At 37.4% G+C, this 14786-nt stretch overlaps 1 protein-coding gene across 4 annotated transcripts in view; it reads right to left on the bottom strand.

Moving 5' to 3' along the window:
* Nucleotides 1–14786, bottom strand: part of LYST (lysosomal trafficking regulator) — a 188797-nt gene that overhangs the window by 102756 nt on the left and 71255 nt on the right. For all 4 annotated transcript variants that reach the window (XM_082407545.1, XM_082407547.1, XM_082407546.1 and 1 more), the window contains 4 exons: nucleotides 12688–12933; nucleotides 9222–9395; nucleotides 8154–8307; nucleotides 4235–4368 (listed from right to left, as the gene is read on the bottom strand). In XM_082407545.1, the coding sequence (XP_082263671.1) occupies nucleotides 4235–4368; nucleotides 8154–8307; nucleotides 9222–9395; nucleotides 12688–12933 (708 nt within the window). The remainder of the gene's footprint in view (nucleotides 1–4234; nucleotides 4369–8153; nucleotides 8308–9221; nucleotides 9396–12687; nucleotides 12934–14786) is intronic.

The following is a 14786-nucleotide window of genomic DNA, read 5'->3' as shown; positions in this document are numbered from 1 at the left end:
TAAGAATTTCCAAGTTGATGGCCTTTTGTCTGTCCACATTTTCTTGGAACTTTCTACCTTATTTGGTTCTAGAGACCACCTCTGTCTGGGCAGGTTCTCTTCCCTCTGCCCACCCTTGGCTTTCACTTTGCTGGGCTTCCTGGTACTTCTTTATCTTTTCAACTACTTTTTTTTTTTTTTTTTGGACTATTCTTTCTATATCACTCTCAACAGCTCCTTTTTCCTGTTTCATGCCCTGAAAATGGATATTTTCTGAGATGCAAACCTCAACTCCCTATGATCCTTTCACTACATTTGTGTATCTTGTAGTGCTTGTCTATCCCCATGGCTTCACGAACACATCAATGCAAACAAGTTCTACTCTCTCCCCAGCTCCAATCTTGCACATCCAAGTGCCTGGCGGTCAGTGTCGCTGAGCATCCCACCGTAATCTCACGTGCAGAATGCTCAAGTCTTGCTCAATTCATGTTCAATACTGCTTTCTTTGATGATACAATCATTCTTCTGGTCTCCCAGCTTGAAATTTTACATTATATATTTGACTTCTTTTGCAGCTTCTATTTAAACAGAATCAAGTCCTATTAATTGCCGTTACATCTCCTCCATTATTTGCTCCTTACTTTTGTTTGTTGAATTGTATTTTTAATACAGCAGGTTCTTATTAGTTCTCTATTTTATACATATTAGTGTACATATGTCAATCCCAATCTCCCAATTCATCCCACCCCCCCGCACTTCCCCCACTTGGTGTCCATACATTTGTTCTCTACATCTGTGTCTCTATTTCTGCCTTGCAAACCAGTTCATCTGTACCATTTTTCTAGATTCCACATATGCGTTAATATACGATATTTGTTTTTCTCTTTCTGACTTACTTCACTCTGTATGACAGTCTCTAGGTCCATCCACGTCTCTACAAATGACCCAATTTCGTTCCTTTTTATAGCTGAGTAATATTCCATTGTACATATGTGCCACATCTTCTTCATCCATTCATCTGTCAATAGGCATTTTGGTTGCTTCCATGACCTGGCTATTATAAATAGTGTTGCAATGAACATTGGGGTGCATGTGTCTTTTTAAATTATGGTTTGCTCTGGGTATGTGCCCTGTAGTGGGATTGCTGGGTCATATGGTAGTTCTGTTTTTGTTTTTTAAGGAAACTCCATACTGTTCTCCATAGTGGCTGTATCAATTTACACTCCCACCAACAGTGCAATAGCGTTCCCTTTTCTCCACACCCTCTTCAGCATTTGTTGTTTGCAGATTTTCTGATGATGCCCATTCTGACTGGTGTGAGGTGATACCTCATTGTAGTTTTGATTTGCATTTCTCTAATAATTAGTGATGTTGAGCAGCTTTTCATGTGCTTCTTGGCCATCTGTATGTCTTCTTTGGAGAACTGTCTATTTAGGTCTTCTGCCCATTTTTTGATTGGGTTGTTTGTTTTTTTAATATTGAGCTGCATGAGCTGTTTTATATATTTTGGAGATTAATCTTTTGTCCGTTGATTCGTTTGCAAATATTTTCTCCCATTCTGAGGGTTGTCTTTTCATCTTGCTTATAGTTTCCTTTGCTGTGCAAAAGCTTTTAAGTTTCATTACGTCCCATTTGTTTATTTTTGCTTTTATTTCCATTACTCTAGGAGGTGGGTCAAAAAAGATCTTGCTGTGATTTCTGTCAAAGAGTGTTCTTCCTATGTTTTCCTCTAAGAGTTTTATAGTGTCCGGTGTCTTACATTTAGGTCTTTAATCCATATTGAGTTTATTTTTGTGTATGGTGTTAGGAAGTGTTCTAATTTCATTCTTTTACATGTAGCTGTCCAGTTTTCCCAGCACCGCTTATTGAAGAGGCTGTCTTTTCTCCATTGTATATCCTTGCCTCCTTTGTCATAGATTAGTTGACCAAGGTGCGTGGGTTTATCTCTGGGCTTTCTATCCTGTTCCATTGATCTATATTTCTGTTTTTGTTCCGGTACTATATTGTCTTGATTACTGTAGCTTCGTAGTATAGTTTGAAGTCAGGGGGTCTAATTCCTCCAGCTCCATTGTTTTTCCCTCAAGACTGCTTTGGCTGCTCCTTACTGTTACACTCCCATTTTAAATCTCCTACAGGTTCTTTACACTGTACTCATGGACTAATGAGACTACCTCACAACCAATATACTGCCAATTTATTAATCTTCCTTAACTACACTCAAATACCTTAAAGGCAAAGACTAAGTTCCATTCTTTATATACTTCTCACAATACCTAACATAAAGCTATCGTTAATAAATAACTGTTAACTTGACAAACAGGCTCTCTGAATAAAGAAGGGTGAAGAAATATACTTTCATTAAAAGAAATTGGTACCTGAATTTTTCTAGCATTTTTATAAATAAAATGGAAGTCAGAATACTTATTGAAATCTCCAAGTTGATAAGTGTCACTTTTCTGACATGGAAAGACTGAATAAGAACTTCACACTGTCATATGAACTCACTTAAAACTGGCCAACGAGTTTCAAAATGGATAGACAAAGAAAGTGAGTTAGAGGAAAACTGACCCATAGGTGATACATAAAACATTCAGTAAACAAGGGGTCTGAGAGATCACTGTATTGTATTCCTGAAGATAACAGTCTCATTTACCACAGGGGCCAAGAAAGGCATTAAATGTTTTTGTTTTGCTTTTTTCACAATTCATTCATTCAAAAATTATTTATTGTGTGCTTATGTGTTTCAGGTACTGGGATTACAGTGTGATCAACAAACTGTAACAACCTTATCCCTGCCCTCAGGAAGTTTGCTGAGAGAAATAAACCATAATGTCCTAAATGACATAAAACTAACAAATCGTATATGGGCAGAGTGAGAGTAAGTGCAGGAAGGAGAAAGGGTTAATTTAGACAGAAAGGGCAGGGAAGGCTTCTCTCAGGAAGGTGATTTTAAGTTGAGGCACAAAGGATAAGCAGGAGTTGGCCAGATGAAAAGAATGGGATGGATAACTTTTCAGTCGGAAAGAACATCACATACCCTGCGGTGGGAAAGAGGCTCACTTGCTTAAGGAAGGGAAACAAGGCTGGGGGTGGGGTGGGCCTGCAGCGGTATAAGATGCTGCTGGAGCAGTGGCTAGATCCTACAAGCCTTCTTACAGAAGTTGTCACAGATTTTGGATTTTATCCCAAGTACAATAAGAAGCCAGTAGTGCAACTGAAACAAAGGCATTTAAAACAAAGAAACGATTACTGATCCCATGGAACATCTGTCCTTATCTGACTTGATAGAGTTCTAATATATGCCTCAGACCCTAAAAATCAAACTAACTTGAAAAATAGTTCAATACACCAACCAAGCTAAAACCAGACACCTGTGAAGGCAGAGAAAGTAACTGAACTAGAAGCCAGGCCGCAGCACAGGCCCTACAACGTGACTGGTGAAGTTAGTGCCACTTTTTGATATAATTTTTTTTTTTAACAAATTTATTTATTTTATTTATTTATTTTTGGTGCATTGGGTCTTCGTTGCTGCTCGCGGGCCTTCTCCAGTTACGACGAGCAGGGGCCACTCTTCGTTGCGGTGCACGGGCCTCTCACTGCGGTGGCCTCTCTCGTTGCGGAGCACGGGCTCTAGGCACGCAGGCTTCAGTAACTGTGGCACGCGGGCTCGGCAGTTGCGGCTCACGGGCTCCAGAGCGCAGGCTCAGCAGCTGTGGCGCAGGGGCCCAGCTGCTCCGCAGCGTGTGGGATCTTCCCGGACCAGGGCTCGAACCCACATCCCCTGCATTGGCAGGTGGGCTCTCAACCACTGCGCCACCAGGGAAGCCCTGATATAACATTTTTGATATATTTTCAGTATACTAATTCTAGTACATATAACACATCTTCAACAAATACGCACTTATTAAAACAACACATACTGGTACTTGTTATTGAAGGAATATGGAACAAGTTAAAATATCACTACTGTTGATGTCCAAGAGACTACAAAATTATTATTTTACCCCAACATAAGGAAATATCTCCGGAATTTAGAAGTTTTTCTTTTGTAACTGAGTTAGGAAAGGTCAAGCTACAAGAGGCAGGGGTTAAAAAACTCCGATACTATCAGCTGAAAGAAGGGATCCTGGAAAGCAGGGCAGACAGAAAATAACCTCGCTGAAAGTCCCTCAAAAATCTGAGTCCATAGCGTTGAGTTATTAAACAGAAATCATCGCAGAAAATATCTCCAGAAGTAAAGTTACATGAAAAGTACCTGCAAAACCTGGCAAGTCAGTAGAAAGTGATGCACCACTCGAGCTTTCAGTAACTGCTTAATATTAAACATCTGCTGCTGGTGATCTGCTCTGAGGAGGACTTCTAGGGCTGCCAGCAGAGTTCCCCAAACACCTTGCTGAGAAAAGAAACACATACCAATTAGCACAGAGTTACTTAAAAACATGCTGCATGCTTTTTAGAAGACATGCAATACATCAGTTTAACACTGTGTATATACTCAGGGTCAAAGATTAAATTTGTCTGAAAAAGTAAATCTTAAAATTTATTCCCAGACTATTATTTTTTTTAACAATAGGTCATTTCTAAATACTTATACTGAATGCAATATTGCATTAGGTGCTTTACTATATTAACCTTTCCGTGGCATTAAATGATATACAGTATTTTCAAAAGATGAATTATCTTGGGGGATTTATTTATTATAAAGAAACACATGAGGGGGCTTCCCTGGTGGCGCAGTGGTTGAGAATTCTCCTGCCAATTCAGGGGACACCGATTCAATCCCTGGTCTGGGAAGATCACACATGCCGTGGAGCAACTAAACCTGTGCACCACAACGAGTGAGCCTGTACTCTAGAGCCCATGAGCCACAACTACTGAGCCCCTGTGCCACAACTACTGAAGCCCGTGCGCCAAGAGCCCATGCTCCACAACAAGAGAAGCCACCGCAATGAGAAGGACGCACACCGCAAGGAAGAGTAGCCCCCGCTCACCGCAACTAGAGAAAGCCCACACACAGCAACGAAGACCCAACACAGCCAAAAATAAATAAATTTATAAAAAGAAAAAGAAACACATGAAACACATTATCAATATTAACTATTTACAAATAATTTATTTTCAAAGAGTATTATTAAAAATGTACAGATTTCAATGCTAATTTCTGTATGCAGCATTTAATCAAATAATTTTAGAACAAGATGTACTAAATTGAAAAATAAGTTAGACAATGTAGAAATTCTGCATTTTGGATTAATTTACTTTTAAGTCCAAATAATAGAATTCTCTGCACAATTACTAAGTGTGCGGTTTCAAACAGCAGTTAGCATCCTTTTGAGGTGCTTTAAAATGCTTCTCCCATACTGAATCCATCTTAAATTATCCACAGTAATAGAGAAAAAGGAATCTTACATAGATAACTACTGAAAGATAATCTTCACCTCATTTTATTAGCCCAAATAACCTTTCAACAAAGTCATTAACAAAAAGCAAAATTAACTGCCTTGGGTTGCAGGTCTTGCTGTTTTTCTTGCCATTATCGATGGAAATGAATAATGAAAAGGCCAAGGAATTGATAGACTTAATCATACTATTCTAACGAGGCCTCTCTCTTTATAAGACAGGGCCAAGGTGCCCTGAGAGAAAAAGACATGAAAACTGGAAGACGAGGCAGGCCAAGTGTGAAAACTTGATTCAGGCCTGAAAAATAGTACTAAAATAGAGCAGTGCCAAAGCAAACAGACAACCAGCAACAAAAACAAAACAACTCAGCTAAAAAAATAATTAGGAAAGAAAATCTTATTTCAAACCCATAGAAGTATTTGTGTATATCACTTTTGAATTCAACAAAAAATTTTTTGTTTTTTAATCACACTGTTTTTTAATGCTCAAATTAGCATCCTCTTTTGAAACACTAAAATAGCTGTCCAATTTTTAGTTAAGATTTGTTCTTCCAATCTACAACTGAGCTATTTCTTTATTACATGTTTATATTTATACTGCCTTTGATCCAACTTGTTTGTATTTACTATCACTATGTTTATTTGCTTTCTCTCCCTGAAACATTAAGTGTATTTTTATACATATATATATGTGTGTGTGTGTATACATATATATATATATATATATATATATATATATATATATATATATATGGATTTTTTAAATTCTGAAAGTATTTATTCAGAATGAGAAATCACAACAAAATAGAAAGTTTTAGAAACTGACAATACCATAAAACCCAGAAAAAGCAATAGTTAGCTGCCTGACACAGCTCTGTAATACTTTCCCCCTGTGTTTTGCAGGAGCATATTCTTTGACTGCTTCTTCATATAACAATAATTTTGTAATATAATTTTATATAGGAAGAACAAAAAAATAATTGTCTTTCCTCTAGCATGTTTGGTCAAAATTTGTTTTTGTTAATGACAGATTAGAACTGTTTCCTTCAGCTTCCTAACTCATTATTGATAGTGAGTAAATCTTGGGGGGCTGTTGCCAAATTTGGAAGTAACCAAATTTTTAAAAATTCTAAAGGTACACACTTTGAATTGGTCTTTAATTACATTTGATGATACTGTTGTTATACGCTAAATAACTCTGGACAATCTACAGTCTAAACTAGAACTAAGGAGGCTCTATGAGCCACACCATGAAGACTATGCTTATAACTAGGGCAGAAAGGAAACAGCCCTATATTCATTCCCTGGCTGGGTCCTTGTGAAGACTACCTGATCCATCCAGCTGTTGAGATGCTTTGCCTAGACCTAAGATCAAAGCATGCTCCTTAGCTTATGCCTATCATGAAGCCAAGACTTCATAGCCTTGCCCTGTATACCGATACAGCTCTATGACTTCTGGGTAACATGGCGCTCTTACTCAGAAGTGTGTCTATTTCCCTCTCCTTGACTCGACTCTCCACACTCTTAGCAGGACCCCTTTCAGAGTTTATGGTAAATGCAAGTCTCCAATTGATTCAAATGTTCTCCAGCCGAGTACTGCTCTAGCTACTACCAGCAGCCCAAGCTCTGATCCTGACCCTCCAGATCAGCATTATCCATGGCTGTCTAAAACCTTGCACAGAAATTAATCTCCAGATTTCCATCTACAATTAACATTACATTGAAGCGGTAAATTTGTTCTGTTCTCCAAAAGAATGATTGGATGAATATTTAAAAGTAAATGCCTTTTTGTGCACCAAAGGAAACAATCAACAGAGTGAAAAGGCAACCTACAGAACGGGAGAAAATACTTGCAAACCATAAATGAGATAAGGATTAATATGCATAATATATAAAGAACTCCTATAACTCATTAACAAAAAATCAAATAACCCAGTTAAAAAATGGTCAAAGGACTTGAATGGACATCTCTTCAAAGAAGATATGCAAAGGGCCAATAAGTATATGAAAAGATGCTCATCATCACTAATCATCAGGGAAATAAATGCAAATCAAAACCACAACAAACTATTACCTCATACCCTATAGAATAGGCACTATCAAAAAATAACAATTGTTTGGTGAGAATGTAAAAAATTTGGATCACTTGCACATTGTTGGTAGGATTGTAAAATGGTGCTTCTCTTATGGAAAATAGTATGGAGGTTCCTCAAAGAGTTAAAAATAGAACTACTATATGATTCAGCAATCTTATCTGCATACATATCTAAAATAATTGAAAACAGGATCTCAGAGAGACCTCTGCACATCCATGTTCACTGCAACATAATTCACAATGGCCAACATGTGGAAGCAAGCTAAGTGTGTGTGACAGATGAACAGATAAGAAAATGTGGGATACACATACAATGGGATATTATTCCGTCTTAAAAAAGAAAAAAATCTTGTCATATGCTACAACACAGATGAACCTTGAGGACATAATGCAAAGTCAAATAAGCCAATGACAAAAAGACAAACACTGAATGATTCCACTTGTATTAAGTATCTAATGTAATCAAACTCATAGAAACAGAATGTAGAATGGTGGTTGCCAGGGACTGGGGGCAGGGGAAATGGGGAGCTGTTGTCCAATGGGTAGAGTTTCAGTCCAACAAGATGAAAAAGTTCTAGAGAAGAGCCATACAACAAAGTGTATACAGTTAATACTGTACTGTACACATAAAAATTGTTGAGGGTAAATTCACTAGTGTTTTTTTACCACAAAAATAGTACATGCCTCTGCTTTATTCCATATCCTCCAGTCTAGCAATAGCTCCTCTAGCAGTTTAACATCCTGGATTATAGCATTAGACTCGGCATCCAACTTAAATTCTCCATTCTCACTGATATGAATAATATCTTCACCACAGCAACCTTCAAGAAGGGTCTATGGAAAAATAACATTAATACAAGATGCATCAACAATCAGTTAATCCAAAAATTCAACAGAAATACTAAGCTTTCAACCTTAGCAGTCATAACATTAAATTCAAAGGAAAACTAGTGAATAACTCAGCATTTCACCAAGTATCTTTAACTTGTTTTGTAAAACAATTCAAGTAATGTGAAAATCCCCAAATTTCAAATATTTATAAATGACCATTCAGTTTCAAATACGGGGTAAAAGAAACCACATCCTATTTTTTAAACTCAATGATTCTGTTGGGTTTTAAATTTTTTCCAAGAAGCATTCATGCCACAAATGTATGGATCTTGACAGTTTCAAGAGTTGGGGTTTGGGGGCATGGGAAGAGGCATGGTCTTTTGCCTTAGTACTAGTACCCTCAGAGAGAAATACTTTCACAATGTTACCAAATGCTTTTAGTTAGAAAGGTACTTAAATATATGATGACAGCAGGATCACAGTAAAAGCTAATAAGGCTTTAAGATGCTAACTCTGTAGCAGCACTGCCTAACGGGAACGGCACAGCACTAGGTGTCTGCAGACTAGGTTCTCTTCCATAACTGTGGGAGCTGAAGCAAACAGCGGTCTCTCTGTGGGTTTCACTTTCACTAGTCTACAGAATGAGGGGTCGGCCAAGGAGACATCGCTGGCTAATCAAGATCTAAAAATCTTAATTTTTTTCTTTTTCTCTTCTAAAATGTTTTAAAGGCAATTAAAATGTAATTATTTAAATGATGAAAAACCCAGAAAAGCCTTACTTTGATTAAATATATACTATTGAGTTTCCTTCATTTTCTTCAGGAATAACTGAAACACAAAACTCTATTATTGGAAGACTTTAATGAAGAGGTATCACTGCATATGAAACTCTGAGAATAAGTTTTATGAGAACCTACCTTCAAAATGTGAAAGCCCACAATGCATTTTTGTTTGATCAACACCTGATGAATCATGGAAAGTCCATTACAATTTTCTAATTCATGTATTCTCTGTTGGTTGTATTTAATTAATGAGAGTATAATTCTCAGTGCTAATGCTTGAGTTTCTTCACAGATACTGAGTTCCACAACCTAAAAAAAAGTAGATATATTTTTTCTAATTTGTTGAGATTAAAAATTTAACATGTGTGGTTATCTTCCATTATGTAATATCAACCCATTAGTTTCATTTGAAAGCTTATTTTTTTTATTGCTGACACTGTTTGTAATTACTTAAGAATTGTAAAGAAACAAAACTAAAAAACATAAATTCTCCCCTCACACCAGTCAGACTGGCCATCATCAAAAAATCTACAAACAATAAATGCTGGAGAGGATGTGGAGAAAAGGGAACCCTCTTGCACTGTTAGTGGGAATGTAAATTGATAAACTGATACAGCCACTATGGAGAACAGTATGGAGGTTCCTTAAAAAACTAAAAATAGAAGTACCATATGACCCAGCAATCCCACTACTGGGCATATACCCTGAGGGAACCATAATTCAAAAAGAGTCATGTACCACAGTGTTCATTGCAGCTCTATTTACAATAGCCAAGACATGGAAGCAACCTAAGTGTCCATCGACAGGTGAATGGATAAAGAAGATGTGGCACATATATACAGTGGAATATTACTCAGCCATAAAAAGAAACGAAATTTGAGTTATTTGTAGTGAGGTGGATGGACCCAGAGTCTGTCATACAGAGTGAAGTAAGTCAGAAAGAGAAAAACAAATATCGTATGCTAACACATATAGATGGAACCTAAAAAAAAAAAAAAAAAAATGGTTCAGAAGAACCTAGGGGCAGGACAGGAATAAAGACACAGACATAGAGAATGGACTTGAGGACATGGGGAGGGGGAAGGGTAAACTGGGACGAAGTGAGAGAATGGCATGGACATATATACACTACCAAATGTAAAATAGAAAGCTAGTGGGAAGCAGCTGCATAGCACAGGGAGATCAGCTCGGTGCTTTGTGACCACCTAGAGGGGTGCGATAGGGAGGGTGGGAGGGAGATGCAAGAGGCAAGAGATATGGGGATATATGTACATGTATAGCTGATTCACTTTGTTATATAGCAGAGACTAACACAACATTGTAAAGCAATTATACTCCAATAATGATGTTAAAAAAAAATAATGAATACACAGTGCAAAAAAACCCCCATAAATTCCATGTTCATTTGTCTCTTAAATATTCTATAAATTAACTAAAATAACACTGATAACCTTAGAAGTCAGCAGCATTTTATTAGTGATCTGAAATGTCAGCAAAATGCCTCAAATTTTTGATGATTAGTCACTCAACAAACAGGATCTGTGTTCTGTGCTGTGGGAGATGAAGAAGTAATAGGCGTGCTACCTGCCTCCAATGGGGGTCAAATGATAAGATGTACGTATAGAAACTACGGATTGTGAATTGTACTTCGATTCCCCCAGTGCTTTCTGGAAACTACTATATAGAAGAAACACACACCTTATTATGATGATAAAAGGCAAAGAAGAGTGAGACACACTGTGAATGCACGAGAGCATAGAAACTACTTCTGACTGCACTCTGCTTGGGACAGGCAAGCCTACATGGAGAAGATGGCCTGGAGAGAGAGCAAAACCCTGGGAAGCAGGGATAAATGGGTGGCCAAGGGTGGGCCACAGTCAGGAGAGAGGTGAACACTGGAAGTTCACGGTACCTCTAGGAGGATGCAGATTGCCTGTTTGGTTGGATGGTGGACATTAGGCTCAAAAGGCAGGCTATACGTGTAAGGATTTTTTTTTTAATTTATTTTTGGCTGCGTTGGGTCTTCGTTGCTGCGCGCAGGCTTTCTCTAGTTGCAGCGAGCAGGGGCTACTCTTTGTTGTGGTACACGGGTTTCTCATTGCGGTGGCTTCTCTTGTTGTGGAGCATGGGCTCTAGGCACGTGGGCTTCAGTAGTTGTGGCGCGTGGGCTCAGTAGTTGTGGCTCGCGGGCTCAGTAGTTGTGGCTCGCGGGCTCTAGAGCGCAGGCTCAGTAGTTGTGGCACACGGGCTTAGTTGCTCTGCGGCATGTGAGATCTTCCCGGACCAGGGATCAAACCCCTGTCCCCTGCACTGGCAGGCGGATTCTTAACCACTGCGCCACCAGGGAAGTCTCACGTGTAAGGATTTTAAGGAGACTGAATTTTATTTTTGTAGGAACGGATGGATACTGAACAAAGTTTCTAAGTTTTAAGTGTAAAAACATACTTTAAAAGTCTTATTGGCAAGATCCTATATGTATGCAAGATAAAAAATTAACCATTTTCTCTAGGATCTAGTCACTGTGTAATAGTAAACATAACAAAATTATATTCAATAACTTGATGAAAGAGGAAAAACCATTTTGAAATTATACAAAGCTGTAAAAGTAGATCACAAAATGCTGATAAGTTAAATGAAAAGCTTTTAATTTTAAAACACTAGGTACTAGATGCAAAAAAAAAGTCTGAAAAAGGAAAAGGAGGAAAGACAGACAGCTTGGAGTACGGCGGGTCAAATGCTAATCAAATATTTATAAGAACAGTAACAATAACAACAAACACTGATATGTCTCTTATTGCAAAATTAATCAAAAGGTTAAAAGAAAGAAGGCCGGTTAGGGAGACAGTATGATAATGTTGCAGAAGTTATACTTAAGGAGAAAATTTTGAGGATGAAAAAAGATCAGGGCTGCTTTAATTAAACAAGGATACAGACCACAAGGAAGTAGAAATGATTTGTACAGAAGAGAGACCATTTGTACCCCTATTTGGATTTTACCAATCCCTGAAACAGTCACATATACTATTGACTGCCTACTCTGCATCAGGAAAGATATCGTGCTGGCCCTCAGATGACTAAATAGCACAGATAATTCAACATGTTTCTCTAAAACAGTACCTATGGCATGAGTCAAAATTTTTGTATTTCTCCTTCGCTTTAAATAAACTTCAAACCCGAACAAATTATTTTTGTACTTATTTGACCTTTTTTTTCCCCATGCATCTGGAAGCTTCAAGGGAAAAAACAAGTTTCACAAACATTATTTTAAGGAATACATTTCTTCCATATTTTTACTATGGTATGCTTTTCTTTTTTCTCATTGGCAATTTTAAATCTTGTACATTTAACACTTAATTATTCTAATTGCATTTCTGGATAATAGGAAACTTCTAAAATCTTCATAAATTAAAAAGAAATTTTAAGCAAAAATTACCTGTGGCAGAAAGTTTGATGACATTTTAAACAATATGTGCTTTTTTAATCTTAAAAGTTTAATATAGTTGATATATAGCTTTATTTGTATTCGAAAAGAAATCCTAAAATGTATCAATAATAAAGAGGTAGTTTCTCTTTAAATAAAATTATAAGCAGTGATTCTTACCCTAGCAAAGAGAAAGACAAATATACCAGTTCCACCAATCTCGTGCAGAATGCCTTGAAGGGTTTTACATTCAGTGGGTCGGAGATTCTTTAGATGATAAGGTTCTAATAAGATGCTGTGAACTTCTTTTGAGCTGAAGGGTCTTTGAGAGAGTTGGGTTCTCATTTGGCCTTTAAGTCTAATAACTGGCTCGTAGATGGTGTACTGAGCAGGGCAGTAAGTGGTATACACAACTGAAAGATTTTCCTGAAACACAAATATTGTCCTTCAGTAACTAAACAAAGTTTAAAAAGTAAGTTATTAACTAGCAAATGAATATTTCAAAGTGAAAAGACAACCAACAAATCTTTTTCTTTGTTTTAAAAAAGAGAGACACTACACTAAACAAAGATGGACATGAGAAGCAAGACAGCTCCCCACAAAGGAAAAGATCAGTTTCATTTAGCAGTGATCAATATGTGTAAACCACATCAAGGCTGAGAAAAATTCCACCTTTGATCTTTTGAGAATAAACATGAAATTATACCTATTATCACCGATAACAACAAGCCCATACCACACTCATTGCATGTCAGGCACTGTTCTATGCATTTATAAATATTAACCAATCTTTACAACCCTATGAGTTGGAGACTCTGGGTCAATGTATTCATTGTATGAAGACCAATGTATTCAAGACCAATGTATCTTGGTCTTGAATTTGCTCATGGGCTGCCTACTCATTTAAACATGACTCTAAACTAAATCATTCTTTCTACTAGAATAACATTCCAGACTATCAGCATACCTAACTGAAATTGAATGGAACTTTCAGTATTTCTCCCATGGAGAGGGCAGTTTTGATCAGATTCTGGCTGTCTGTCAAATATTCTATTAACTACTTTTAAAATGATGGTAAATTTTAAATGCAAAATATACTCTGAGGCACTCTCCGTGGAGGCAGCTGCAGGAGCTCAAGCTTAGGGAAATCAGGTAGATTCAAGATCTTCTCACAGAAGCCGGGGCGGGCGGGGGTGCCTTGGGCTTCGATCATTTTCAACTCGTGGTGATTTAAGCATAGTTTCATCAGGCATCACCTAGCATATATGCATACCAACTAAACTGACTACACAGTCTACTGTATATGATTATGCTGGGTAAAACAAAATTGTATATCTGTAGTAGTTTTCATTAGAAACCTGATAAAATACCCAGTTACCTGAAACAAGTCCCACCTGACACCAATGCCTTGCCAGGAGGGCACCATCTCTGCCTGACTGCTCACTCATACCTCGTAACCCCAAAATAATGAAGTCAGGCTTAAAAAATCTGCTTTCTAAAAAGAGACTTTTCACATAAAACCTGCATAATTTTTATCTGTGATAATTTCTGTTGAATTTTATGACTTACAACCTATATTCTTTTTGGGCAAAATAAAAGGATTAAGAATATGTAAATTTTTGTAAAAACAAATGGACTAACCAAGAACTAGAGAGTTAAAGTTATGTTTTGAACAGACATTTGCTGTACGAGCGCCTTCGTCTTCCTAAAGCAGAGATGCTCAATGTGTGGTCCCCAACCAGGAGCATCAGCACCACCCGGGATTTGTTAAAAATGCAAACTCCTGGACCACACTTCAGATCTGCTGCATCCGAAACTCTGGCCCAGCAATCTAGGTTTTAACAAGTCCTCTGGGTGATTCTGCTTGGAGAATCATTTCACTAAAGCATGTTTGGTCAACGGTGGGACATTTGGGGTGGGATTAATTCTTAGGTGTATGACACCGCCCATGCACTGTAGAATATTTAAAATCCCTGGCCCCCACTCAATAATAGTGGACAGCCAAAACGCCCCCAACCCCCATCTTAAAATACTCCTTAGGGAGAAAATGATTGTGTGCCTAATACCAGATCTTTAGTTAAAGTCCACAGGTATCTACTCTATATTTATTTTACCACAGATATATATTTAACACCACTTAAGACTTACATATGTTTTACAAAATATCTGAACTAGAACTTCTCCTTTACTTTAGTCAAATGTTACAGCTTTAAAATATAATATATTTTGATTGTAAAATATACACCTCATTAACACAACAATAACAACAAAATATATCC

This window comes from Balaenoptera borealis (genome assembly GCF_965194805.1).
Source record: "Balaenoptera borealis genome assembly, chromosome: 10".
NCBI lineage: Eukaryota > Metazoa > Chordata > Mammalia > Artiodactyla > Balaenopteridae > Balaenoptera > Balaenoptera borealis.
The sequence above is the reverse complement of the archived record's forward strand: the minus strand, read 5'-3'. Positions and strand labels throughout refer to the sequence as shown.